Source organism: Phaethon aethereus (genome assembly GCF_964289735.1).
Source record: "Phaethon aethereus genome assembly, chromosome: 5".
Classification (NCBI taxonomy): domain Eukaryota; kingdom Metazoa; phylum Chordata; class Aves; order Phaethontiformes; family Phaethontidae; genus Phaethon; species Phaethon aethereus.
This window is the reverse complement of record NC_138579.1, coordinates 30,793,394-30,807,639: the sequence shown is the minus strand read 5'-3', so window position 1 is coordinate 30,807,639 and position 14,246 is coordinate 30,793,394. Positions and strand designations below refer to the sequence as shown.

The following is a 14,246-nucleotide window of genomic DNA, read 5'->3' as shown; positions in this document are numbered from 1 at the left end:
AAAGTCAAGTTGATACACTGCGCTGCAGTTACTGTGTATACTCTTAGCCTGCAGAAAAGTCAAATACATTAATTTAAGTCTCTCTGCAAATGATTTAAGTGAATGTGTTTCTCCCACATTTGCAAAGGTTTGGATTGTATTTACAGTTACCACAGCTCAACGAACACATGATAGTGTGAGGAGCCGCAACTGAAAGCGTCTAATCTCTTAATCTATACTTCAGCAAATCTTCTGCACACACAGGAGCCCAAGTGAGCCTAAGTGGTGCTCCTCAGTCTACTGTTAGATCATTTCCTACTTTTCTGAACCATCAAGTACCCAGTAGCTTACTGTAGCAGCTGTAGACCATCAGACCCAAGCCTCAGTAGAGATACTAATCATCTTTCTTTTTTTTTTTTTTTAATTAATCATGAATTATAGCTGTTAATTCACAATGTAGAATGTACCTTGCAAATGATTAAAGTAACTGTGGTCCTGGAAGCATACTTTGCATGTACAATTGCCACATTGACAGGTTTTTATATAAGCACGCCATTTTAACAGCAGCAGAACGTGGATGGATATACAACACTCTGAGATGTCATGTCGTAAGATACGGGCAATGATTGTGCCCCTTTAGGACCCTGTATACCAGACCCTAATACTTCTTAGATCCATTATTGCTAGTGCTATTATATAGGGTTTAAAGATGTCTCTACATGATTAAGTTCTCTGGCTTTTAAAGTATTGTTGCTATAGCCAAGTCTTTCAACACGCTGTTAGATATAAGCACTTCATTCTTCTCCTGTTTAATATTAACCATAATATCATGTAATAAAATTGAAACAAAAGTGCCATAGGCCTAATTGTACTGTCACAGCCATGTAAATCAGAAATAGCTTCAGTAAAGCTACTGTTATTATGCTGGTGTAAAATTGATGTAAATTAGAAATTACTTGGATGCTGTAGCTCTGCTTTCAGATAACACAATGTAAAGGCCTCCCTTAAACTCCCATATAATGGCTTATGAATGAAATACTCCTTACCTCGTCATATTATATGGTATTGTATCAAAAAAGAACAATATTTATAAGGGATGACATAATCAGACAGATCAAGGTAAGTTAATGTTATGGGGCCAGATTCTGAGTGGTATTGACTTCCATGAAGTTAATGCAAATCTACGTAGATTTGACTGCCGGCAGTATACAACTTACCATCACTTCCATAAAACTGAATTGTTTAGCTGTTATAAAATGTAAAATAAGAACCCTGACTTTATCTTTAGGTAGATTTTTTTTGTTTGGATTGTTTTTTTTCTGCTGTCATGTTAGGCTAATGAACAGCGTCAGAAAGGAAATGTGCCAGACATGGTTGTTACATCAAGAACTACGTAGGAAACTAGTAATGAACTCTAGGAAAATAAGTAAGGGCAAGTTCAGGAAACCTAAGTGAAAATGCAGCTCTGGTATAAATTGAATAATAAAATTCCTGGTCATATTTTGCCATAAATAGTGGTTTGGGAATTTGTCATTCACCTTGTTTAAAATTCAGAAATATTAAGGGTACAGGGTTCTCTCATTATAGAAGTAATAGAATTCCAGCTATTACAGAGTTAGGGTATTTTAAATAGCTATAGAATGCATTATATCAATAAGTGGAACATCTGTATGAAATGTCCACCTGCTGATATACTACTCAGTGTACTTTACAATGAAATGTACTTAATCATTTTAAGACGTCTTCTAATGAAGCCTTATCGGGATTAACATTTTGAACACAAATACTTTTAGGCATTAAAACTTCCACTTTAAATGAGATTGCATTGTCTTGTTTACCCTTGTTGATTAATAAGCAATCTGTTAACTATTAACATGGCCCAATTGTGCCAGTGAAAGTAGATTAGTAATTTAGCTATGTTTGCGGGTTTAATCATCATTTCTCTTCAAGGCTTTGAATGAAAAAATTGCTTGCACACTATCCATACGCAAAGGAAAGGTATATATTTTTAGGTGTGTATACCAGTGTTTTGCTTCAGAATTTCAGCTTACTATTACTGATCAAGCACATACTTCCAGCAGCAAAATACTCCTTTGAGGTACAACATTTCTAAATATAAATTCTAATCTGGAGTATAAAAATCTGGAACTTGAATTCACTTGCTATAGAATGTTATTGTTTTGCTAATAAAATTCAGGATGGCAGGTCCTGATTTTTTATCGGTTAACGCTTACAAACAGCTTCAAGAGATGCAGTGGCTTTTTTTGTTTGCTTTTTTTTTTTTTGTTTGCTTATTATGATTAACTGGAAGCTTAAAGGCAAATGCCCTGTCTTCAAAAAAGATGATAGTTCAGATTTTCTCATGGGGTCATGCACTTTCATCTGTGGCATCCCACAGAGGGAAACAAATGTTGGCAAGTTACAATTTAAATTATCTGGAAAGCTCCCACGTGTGGAGCACAGTGCTGTTAAATTCAGGAGTAGCACAGGCCTACGATAATAGTTGAGTGCTTGAACCATGCAATACTGTAAAAGTACAGGGTCTCAGAAGCTGGGCTGAAGCAGTCATCCTCAGATGCATTTGTGCCTGCTGCACCCCAGCTTCACAGATGTTCTTATTAAAACACATTATGGGCTAATAAAATCCTGATTTGATGTTGAATGATGGTAGATCATGATTGTGGATAAAACCATGCCCAAAAGCACCCCATGCCATAAACTGCTTCTGGGTGGTAGATCTCTCTTTAGTTTTGGCATGTAGGATGCATTATTTATACTGCTGTTCAGTGAGATTCTCAGTGTAGTTGTTCAGGTTTCTGGTGTAGAACCAACATATCCTGGGTCCCATCAATATTCCACAATATTAGAGCTTAGCGAGTGTCACCTATCATGCAGTTCACATCAGACTGCATTCTTGGTAGCACTGGAATCGGTATGATAAAATAAATGCCGTGAATAACTCATTTATAAGAAAGACACAGTTGTCGGAGTATTCCTAATTTATTTGAATATGGAACTACCCGGGAAATATTTTATCACGACAAAAAACGTCTGTAAAGAATTTTATATTGAATTTTCTCCTTCCTTAAGGTTTATCCTCTGACAGGGTAAATATGACCTGTAATTTCTGTTGTTTTTTTTAAATATATATATATATTCTCATTGCATTAATACAATTTTTTCCTGAAGAATTTCTGAAGCTGATTACTGCCAGGGTAACTCATTTCAGATGTGTCCCAGTTGAATGAAATAAAAAAAAGGAAGAATAAAGCAGTCTACACCATAAAGCTTTCAACATTATTGAGACAGTTAGCTATGTATGGCATTTGTTTGAAGAAGACTGAAAGTAGCTTTACTTCTTCTGTGCTATTGAGATGAAGACTGTGCTTATCTGAAAATAAAACTAAGTTTTGACACTAAGTATGGGGACTTATGGAAGAGCTGAAAAAAATATTGTAAGACGGAGATTGGGCACCATTAAATATTAGATAATAGTTAACGTTTTAAATTGCAAAGTGTTCCACACTGACATCTGTTGTTTGTCTATCCTGCAGTCTCTATGCTGTGAGATCAAACAGAGACGCCGTGGGGTAGCCTCTGTGCTGCGATTATGCCAGCACCTCCTGGATGACCAGGAGACCTGCAACCTAAACGCAGATCACCAGTCCATGCAGTTGATAATCGTAAACCTTGAGAGGAGGTGGGAAGCCATTGTCATGCAAGCCGTCCAGTGGCAAACAAGGCTACAGAAGAGATTGGAAAAAGACTCGGTGAGTGATGCTTGCTTTAAAAAGGTCTCATGTCGTTTCACTCTTCACGAGAGACGCTTTTTCAGAGCAAGACAAACACAAACATCTCAGTTTTCTTCTTCAGTCTTCTTCTGACTGAAGATTCCATTCCTAGTCTTTACTAACAAGTGAAGCTTTAGTTTTTCAAAAAGCATTGTACTCCATGGACAAAACTGATTAATAAGATAAACTCACAATATACATATTCTGTTTGCTGGATTTTTAACCTAATCACATCTGATCCTGTCAAGTAATGAAAACAATCTTCTCCTGTTGCCAAGTTGCTCTGTACCTAACAGAATTGGGCCCAGAGACATATTTCACTGATTGTAAATATATTTCAGAAAAAGTGTTTTCTGTGTAATTAAGACTGGTTTTAATTAGCAACCCAGCAGTAGATGTGTATTTCATATAGAATGCTGTGGGTATATGATTAATATACATTTCTGTGTTATGTGAATATAAGTAAAATGAATTAATTTGCTTTTATCTCAGGGAAATGATTCCTAAGAGGCAAAATAGCACTCTGCTTAAACTATCCATTAGGTAGCATAAATTAGATGGGTTTTCTACAGCATAAAACTATATTACAATGCAGTATCTACATTTAAACAATAAACCATAGGGGAAAAAAATAATCCCTACTGTAACACCATTGACTGTAATGGATGAATTGGCTCAGCGTGTGTCATGCTACTATCACAATGCTGAAGTCTGTATACTGCAGCTACATTGACAGCAATGATAACCCTATGTAGTGCATATATTGAAGAGCCTTGATGCGATTTGAGAACGTGACATATATTTAACTTACATAATTTTTAGGTTTATATCAAGCAAATAAAAGGAAAAAATGCTTGACACTTTCATGCTTCCTAACAATTGTCCAACTAACAGTGAAATACTACTTTTGACTTCTTTTTGCTAAAGTTCCTTTACAAAAATAACAGAAGCTGTAATTTTCTTGATCAGTTATGGTAGTGTAGTATGAAGACATACAAGATATTGTTCAGAAACACTAGCAGCTCCTGAGTGAAAATACTGTTATCCTAAACGGGCGTAGAAATGGTGATTTAATGAGGAGGATGAGAAGTGAACCATTGAAGGCAATAATAATTTGTTGCCTGCTTACCTTTATCAAATGTTATGAAGTAGGAGTGCTCCCCTGCCTGTTTGGTTTACTGGCTGCTTTGCTTTAGGTATTGAGATAAAAATGGGACTTGAGGAAGGAACACGGTTTGAATAGACTTGCAGGCCAAGTCAAAAGGGGCGTGTCTCTGTATGAGGAAACATGGAAGGAAGACATTATTGAAAAGCTGATGGAGTGTCAATGTTCCTGTTACAAGCATAGGTGTAGCCAACTGACAACATAAGAAATGCAGTTAATTTGGAGAGAGTCAGATAAACCCTCAAAAATTTCATCTGGTTCAAAGAAGTGTAAAAATGATGAAGCTACATGTGGTTGTACAAGGGTATAGAGAAAAGATTATTTTTCATCTTTACCTTATACAACTATGTGCAGAGAGGGAAGTATCAGCTGAAGAGGAATGCTATTGGAAACTACCAAGGAGATCAACTATGAGCTTTCATTACATGACCAACAGAAAAAGGTCAAATCTTAATGATGCTAAGATTCCTCTCATAGAGCTAGTGAGAGCTGTAGATGTCACAGCTGATGTGGATTACCAGAGGGAGAACGGTCATACTGACAAAGCATGAAGAAAAGAAGAGTTTTGGGGAGGACAAAGCAAGAGTTCCATTTTGTCTGTGTTTAGCTTATGCTAATGGACACTAAGAAAGAGATATTTAACAGACAGGTACAAGAGTGGGGTTAGATGCAAAGGACTTTACCTGAGCCCTCAGTCCAAAGATGGGAGCTGCAGGTATCTGAAATGTACATTATCATCTAAAAAGGAGAAAGGGAAGCAGGTAAGGAAAAAGGCTTGTTTGAGCCCAGTGTAAAGCAGATGACGAAGGAAGTATGATTAGCAAAACAACAGAGGAGGTAGAAAAATAATCTAGAGAGCAGAAAAATCCAAGGCAGTAATTTGTTGAGAATCTGATCAAGTGGAGTCAACAGTAAAACAGAAGCTGATAAAACAAAGGTCATGAGAAAATGTCACAGAAATTCCAGTGGAATTACAGGAAGAAACAGAATTAGTGAGGATCCAGAATGAAGCTGAATAGTAATTAGGAGTTTTAAACAATACGGTCACATTTAAATGAGAAAAAAGTCAAGAAATAAAAGAAGGCAAACGCCATCTCACCAGTGGCAGAGGGACAATATTCTTGCGTTTTGATGGTATTGAATCTGGGAGAGCAAGAAATCAGAAGTCAGAAGCAAAATAGTCTGGGCAACTGAATGGGTTAGAAGATAAATATAAGACTAAGGAATAGAAAAAATTGTTAAAGAAATAAGAAAATATAATAGTAAAACTTTTTAATTCTCTTGAGAAGCATTGGTTGTATTTTTGTGATAGTTCCATCTTCAGAATATTCTTAGTCATATTACTATTATATTGCATCAATAGCTCTAGTAAACTTTTGGCTAGTGGTACACAAAATATTTAATTGAGCTGACCAGCAGTAGAAAAAACAGTTGAATTTTGGAGCTTCAAAAACAAGTGTGTGCAGTATTAGGCAACAGCCAAACCAAAAAATAGTTCTGAGAGTCCTGAATTTTAGTTGCTAGAGGCTGAGTCTCTGTTAGGTCTATAACTGCCCAAGAGAGATCAGACTGGGTTTCTACTGCATTTCTCTGAAAGGTAAAGTACCACAAAGATGATGAACTGCCTCTTTAATCTACAAAACTTATCAATTTGTTGTCACAAATATATATCGTCCATTGAACTTGGAACAGAAACAAGTTGCATTTGTGAGAAGGTGCTGAACAGAGGTCCAAGTTGCTATAGTGAAAGCGTATTATGTCCTTTTGCATGTGGGCAGCTGCCATGTGGAACCAGTTTGCTGTTTGTAGCTGCAGTTAGAATTCCTATGAGTTAATTAGAGCTTGGTGCTGCTCTTGCAGCAGGAGCTAAGTCAGTCTTCGGTTTCTGCTTGGGATTGCAATCGATCAGGAGTTGAGGCATGGTGAGGGTATGAGAACTGCACCTTGCTTGATATCCGGATGCTTGGAACTTCACAAGGTGTGTGCTGCTTTGTTCCCATTTGGCCTGAGGCAGTCTGGAGTTATTTGCTGGGCTGAGTTGACTTTCACAGGGCAGGGAGTGTACCATTCTTTCTGCTGAGAAGTGGCAGCCATTTAGAGCTTTCATGATGCTCATCTAATTTTCACTGTGGGCTGTTTTGTTTTGGAACCTCTCACGCTAGGCTTGTTTATAATGATATGATTCTTTGAAGTATGTCAGTATCTACAAGTTTCTCATGTTGCTAAAACTATCTGTATTCTCAACATTTAAAGATGCCCCAGCCACTGCCGAGTTCAGGTTTCTTTGTCTTCCCTGGCCTGAGTTGGCATGTTTGAGCCTTCCTTTTCACTCAGTTCCTGTGTAGTCATTTCTTGGGTAGGTACCAGGACTGTTTCTTCTGCTTCCCTATCTCTCTGTATTTGATGGTGTGCCAGTCTTGGCACATAAACAGTATCCCTTGGTAGCAAGTCTTTATTTGTGGTTGCCCACAAAATACTGTAATTTACAAAAACAAATTAGATGTTTTTATACCCTGATGGCATCTGACTCATTCATGGCATCTGACTTGCTGACAGTAAATAAGATAGCTCAAATTATTATCTTGCCTCATTTAAGTACAAGAGTCACTTGCATCTTCTACTGTCGTCTTAATTTGTGTACCGGGATCTTCCTTTGTCCTGTTTCTGCCCCTTGTTACATTCAGTCACTTATCTGGGCCACTTATAGCATTACAAAGGTATACTGAAATTAATCACAAAAGGCTTTTAGGTTTATTTTGAGCTGTTTGTCTTCATTGATGGTTTTCAGCAGTGTTTAATTTTGCCCAACTTTTGCAATAGCGGGCACGATAAGTTTACAAATAACAAAATATTAACATGTAGTACAAGTATCTAAAGTCTGGTAAAAGATGTCCTTCTCATAAACCAAAAATTGTCTAGAATGTGAAATTATCAGTAAGAATCACTCCAGAAGGATGAAATTGTGGTTAGATTCAGTAGGTTAATCTAGCTATGAAGAATGAAGTATTCCTACAATAAAAAAAAAAAAATGTAAAAAGATTGTAAAAAACAGTAGGACAATTGTCTGTTAGTGGAAGCAGTCCTAATCTGTTTTAGAAAAAAAAGGTTTTTATTTCGCCCATCTGTTTTTTTGTGGTAAATTCTTTTACCCCAGATTTATCATTCCATAGTTTGCTGATGTAATGTTATATGTCACCTAAATTTTAGTTTCAGAATTACACAGATGCCTTATAGTTTGCCTAACAAGACCCTGCTGGCAATCATCTTAAAAGAAAAAGGAGTCTGTCTGGCAATCGCAATAGCAATAGCAACAATCTTTTGTCAACTAAAATCAAATTTGCCATCTAAAATTCCTGTTCAACAGCTGCAGAAGCTTTAACTCACTATGCACTTTCCTTTAGAGGGTCTAGTCTACTTGAAAAACTGAACAGTTGAAAAAGGATTTGCAACAGACTCAGTCATGGTCATGCCCACAAGTTTACAACAGTTAAGTCAAAGTGGGAATATGTAAGTTGTTTTAATTTTTTTTTTTATCTTTTGCTCAAGCAGTAAGTTACATGTTTAGCCTCAGTGGATTATTCCAGCAGCTACACAGTTTGGGGGAGTTCTGTCCAGGTCAGATGTCATAGAATCACAGAATCATTAAGGTTGGAAAGGACCTCTAAGGTCATCAAGTCCAACCGTCAACCCAACACCACCATGCCCACTAAACCATGGTGGTGGTTTTGCTAGTTTTAGTAAACTCCTGAAGTGCCATGACTACACATTTTTTGAATACCTTCAGTGATGGTGACTCCACCACTTCCCTGGGCAGCCTGTTCCAATGCCTGACCACTCTTTCAGTAAAGACATTTTTCCTAATATCCAATCTAAACCTCCCCTGGCGCAACTTGAGGCCATTTCCTCTTATTCTATCGATGGTTACTTGGGAGAGGAGACCAACATTCGCCTCACCACAGCCCCCATTCAGGTAGTTGTAGAGAGCGATAAGGTCTCCCCTCAGCCTCCTCTTCTCCAGACTGAACAGCCCCAGTTCCCTCAGGCGCTCCTCATAAGACTTGTGCTCCAGACCCCTCACCAGCTTCACTGCCCTTCTTTGGACACGCTCCAGCACCTCAATGTCTTTCTTGTAGTGAGGGGCCCAAAACTGAACACAGTATTCCAGCTGCGGCCTCACCAGTGCCGAGTACAGGGGCACAATCACTTCCCTACTCCTGCTGGCCACACTGATACAGGCCAGGATACTGTTGGCCTTCTTGGCCACCTGGGCACACTGCCGGCTCATGTTCAGCCGGCTGCCAACCAGCACCCCCAGGTCCCTTTCCGCCAGGCAGCTCTCCAGCCACTCCTCCCCAAGCCTGTAGCGTTGCATGGGGTTGTTGTGACCCAAGTGCAGGACCCGGCACTTGGCCTTAATAAACCTCATACAGTTGACCTCTGCCCATCGATCCGGCCTGTCCAGATCCCTCTGCAAAGCCTTCCAGCCCTCCCAGCAGATCAACACTCCCACCCAACTGGGTGTCATCTGCAAACTTACTGAGGGAGCACTCGATCCCCTTATCCAGATCATGGATAAAGATATTAAACAAGACCTGCCCCAAAACTGAGCCCTGGGGAAACACCGCTTATGACCATCCGCCAACTGGATTTAACTCCATTCACCACGACTCTCTGGGCTCAGCTGTCCAGACAGTATTTTACCCAGCAAAGAGTACATCTATCTAAGCTATGAGCTGCCAGTTTCCCCAGGAGAATGCTGTGGAAGATACTGTCAAAGGCTTTACTAAAAAGTCCAGGTAGACAACATCCACAGCCCTTCCCTCATCCACTATGCGGGTCACCTAGTCTCTGTATAGAAAGCTAAAATGAGGTGACCATGGAAATTCACTTTTCTGGGACTGTTTTTTTGGCGTATATAAAACTGTTGTGTCTGGGAGAGATACTGTGGTTTCTAATGGATTTTACTTCTTAAGTTGCAATTCAGTATTCCTGCCTTTTTGGTGACTGGAGAAACGGCTTTTTCTCCAGACTGTCTATTCATTGAAAGAGAAACATATCTGGTTTATGGAGCAGACAATCTCTTTTCTTATTCAACAGAGAGGGCTAATTATTGAAGGGATGGTATTAATCATGCTTTTAAAATGAAGATTTTGAGCTAAGTCAATTTGGGTTAAGGTGCTGTAATTCTCACATTGTCCTGAAAATGTTTGAAATATTCATTTGTCTGATCACTAAGTACACTACTATGCTTCCTGAAAAAAAATTTTTTTACTTCTCGTGTTCTCCTGAGTCATGCCATGTGTACACTACACTGTATGTCCAGCAAAACCCCCATCTGTATGGGCTTGAAAGGATGCTGTACATCCAGCCACATAATTGAAAATAATAAGGCCACAATAAATGGGATGGCCTTGGGGTATAACACCCAAGGGATTCAATTGGTGTCACTTTGCATCAATGTCCATGCATCATGGTAATTGAGGTAACATAACCAATTACCACATTTTAATTAGAGTTGTAAGGACTTGGGAAAATCTGCAATGGTGAGACAGCTCACTTGGGAGAAAAAAAAAAAAAAGCACCTCTCCTCTTTTCCACAGCTTGTTTCTTAGGAAGTAAAGAGCCTGCTTAAAGCTCTGGTTAGGATTTTTTCCAACTTCCTCTTAGTTTCATTCTTTATAATGCACTTTGAAAAACAAGTTTTTTAAAAATACTATATTTCTTCTGATCTAGTATCTTTATCCTTTTTCTCCATTTATCTGTTTCTGTGATGCTTTCTGGAAAACAGTTTTTAATAATGCTAGGCATGGTGTCTCCCCTTCACTTTTCTATATTTAATTCACTGGTGCAATATTTTTTCAAACCATGGACTGACACTTGTTCTAAGCTTAAAAAAAAGAAATACAAGAAACCTGCCTTCAGAGGTAAAAAATGAATTTCTCATTGTTCAGTTATTTGTTAGATAGCTTCACTAAACCAAAGCTTGGTTTCTGAAAGAGTCTTATTTTATCACAAGCCATTATTTTGTAAGGTGGGATCCAGCTAAAAATCTTACATAAAATGTAGAAGTTCATTAGAAGTGCCTAATGCAGCAAAGTACTGAGTGATGATTAACTTAATTAGCTGAGGAGGGCACACTGCATGTTGTGAAGTGCTGAACACCTATTACGTGATCTAGCCCTCAGAAAGTAATTATTTAATGACTTGTGTTTGAACCTTTACAAATTGTTTTTTCATTATCTATCACAAATCATATTTGTTTTGATATTGGGCCCCTTCATAGTAGCGTATGACAGTACAATCTTGATTGATTGTATTTGTTTCTGTCAGTCATCTTGGTTTACTCATGTTACTTTAACACTGAAGAATGTTCTCTTTGGTGCTTCCTTAAAATATGTGTTTTTTAAGTGAATAGATATTTGATTCTAGAGTCTGTGATGTGATGCACCATACTTGTACTTGAGGTGCATGCGTTTTTGTGCTGCTGGGCTGCATTGCATGCCTGATTTTGTGACATGGAATAATGATCTGTAGGATCTAAAATGAAGTTACATGAACAGTGAACACAGGTCTAAATTTTTTTTGAACTTGAATTCAAGACAAGTGATATGCCCCACATTCTTGCAAGAAATTCTGTATTTCTCATAATTTTCTTGAGGACCAGACATGGTTATGATGGCAGCCGTCACAGCGGTATGCAAAGTCTGGATGATCTGGCAAAACTGAAGCTGGTAAAATCCTTCTTGTTGAGTAGATCTTGGTAAAAAAATGCAGACCCAGTGCATTTCAGTCAAAATTAATTAAAAATGCAGATAAATACTGTGTTACATTCTTGAGAAAATCTCCCGAGTGGTCATCTGCAGTGGTAGCTTTTTAGAATGAATAGAAAAAAAAAGAATCATTTAGTTCTTTCCACAGAGGTCTCTTCTCCATCCTTAGAGAATGTAAAACTTTCTGTCACAACTAACTAACAGTTTAGGGCACCAATCCAGAAGTGAAATACCTCATGCAATGTTACCAACCTGCTAAATTATTCAACTCTTTCCCTCACCTCTGGCAGATGTTGTCATGTTTTGCCATGGCTTTGTAAAATGATAGGAGGCCCAAGGGGTATATTCAAACTCATAACCCCAGACAAACCAGAACAATTCCAGTCCTCTGAGAGAGAAAACCCTCAGAGGTGATCATCTGAGCTCACTGCCACCAAGTCAGACTTTAACCTGTTGCTCTAATTTTAGGCACTTCATGGGACTCTTTAGTTGTCAGTTGGATTAGGCAAGAAGAAGCTAATGGTTAATCCAGATTCCAGAGACTAAAGCAGCCCTATTTCACTATTTCACAATCTCTGTCGAACCAAAGTAAGCCTGAGCTCTCCCTCTGGAGAGGATGGAAAGTAAGGCTACATACTCCCAACTTTCTCTAGAGTCCCAGAAAATGATTCAGGAGTAGGCTGAACTGTTAAGGTCAAGAGCAAATGTACTCACCAATTCTACCTTGTTGCTTGTGTGACCTTTGTTCTTTCTTATAATGAAAAGGGAGCACTGCACAGAAAGTCTTCACGTGTAGCACAGTTTCAATATGGACAATGCCAGTGGACAATACGGTGGAGCCTCTTCAGTGCAATTTATCTTTGCTCCATAAGGTGAACCACCTAGAGCAGGAAGAGTAGTTCAGCATTCTTGCTCTTTCAGTCCTTTTCTTTGCACTGAAATTTCCAGACATATGTTTCCTGCTAATGTTGATGGTGTTGATTACATATGAATTTGTAGTTTCCAGTATAATGAAACCTACAAGAACATTTCTTGTAGCTTGTCAACCACAATCCTACAGTAGCAAGTGTCAGTCGCCGTCCACCTCAACTGGACTGAATATACTTCTTTGAGATGCATTTTTCTCTCCTGTGACTCCTTGCTAATTCTGCAGGCATGTTTAGTTTCTTTGCCCTCTCGAGGGTACCCAGGAAACTTTGTGATGAGAGGTGAAACTTACTTTTTTGTTGTTGGCATGAGCACAGGAAGATAAATGAAATTACATTAAAAGTAAAGAGTTATTTTAATGAGAAAATCAATTGCTGCAATACTTAATTACTCCAAGCCCCCTTTGATTTTTTTTTTCTTGATGAAGCACACAACATTTCTGAGCAGTATTTGAAATTTACTCGTTTCTTTAGAAGACAGGTTTCTTTATGAGACTGGGAATGCTTCATAATGGTTGATCATGCTTTTAAACAAAAAGGCTACAAAAGCAAAGTAAATAAAGCATATATTTCCCAGTATTATTTTTAAACCAAACATGGTTGCTTGATCATGTATAACTACTAGCCACAGCTCATACTACAGTGAAAAACTGACTTCCAATATTCAAGGCAGAAAAAATATCATGATCACAGTGTTAGAGGACCAGGTTCCTGGTGTTATAATTAGCTCAAAGCATAATGTCTGAATTGGATATAAAATACTGTGTCTGTACTAATGTTTTTTAGTAGTATCCTGTGGGCAGTCTGTTTCAGTGACTGACAAATCTTCTCTTTAAATCACAGATACTTTGAATTTTTTTCTGTATTACACTCTGTTATATTAGGGGAAGAATTACATAAACTTGCTGGCACGATGCCACAAAGTTTTATATATACATCTGCATCTATATATATTTATATCTTAAAAGGATTACTTGTTTGGACTTCTTTTGTATTGCTTTTCTGGTTAATACAGTTTTAGTCTGTTCAAATGTATATATTCACAGAGAGAGAAAATTGACATATTTTAAAGTTGCTTAAACCCTTTAAACTGTTGTGTATCTCAGGAAGTTTCAAGGCTGGTCAGTGGTGGTGTGTTACCCAGTGAAAGGCTGGAAATCTTTTCTTTTGGGGATATACAAAGCTTCTGTGTTCATCCATGCAGCTGGAAGGTACTTCTGTTTCTCAGCTACCTACTGTGTTTCAGCCTGGTGCTGTTCTGGAGTTGGGTGAGGGAATGTTATAGCTGGTAGAAAGTTGGTAATACTTCTCTGCTGATCTGATTTTTTTTAATGGTTGGTGTTTATGAACCCTCAAAAGATTTAGAATGCCAGCAAGGCCTTCAAAAGTGTCAGTTTATCACACAGCTCTCTAATTCAACATATGATCGTGAAAACACTGTCCTTTCTCTTGTGGGTAATAGCATTTGACCCTCATTGGTGGTGTATCTAACATTCTTAGTTTCTTTACATTTATAGATAACTACAATATTAGTAAATCACCTTGCCACAATTTTTCAAAATAAATACTAAACAAGTAATTACAAAAATTCAGGGTTTAGGACAGCAGAATTCAG

At 38.0% G+C, this 14,246-nt stretch overlaps 1 protein-coding gene across 2 annotated transcripts in view; it reads left to right on the top strand.

Moving 5' to 3' along the window:
- AKAP6 (A-kinase anchoring protein 6) overlaps nt 1-14,246 on the top strand; it is a gene marked incomplete at its 5' end in the record, with an annotated part of 225,980 nt that overhangs the window by 195,019 nt on the left and 16,715 nt on the right. For both annotated transcript variants that reach the window (XM_082000781.1, XM_082000780.1), the window contains one exon: nt 3,534-3,749. In XM_082000781.1, the coding sequence (XP_081856907.1) occupies nt 3,534-3,749 (216 nt within the window). The remainder of the gene's footprint in view (nt 1-3,533; nt 3,750-14,246) is intronic.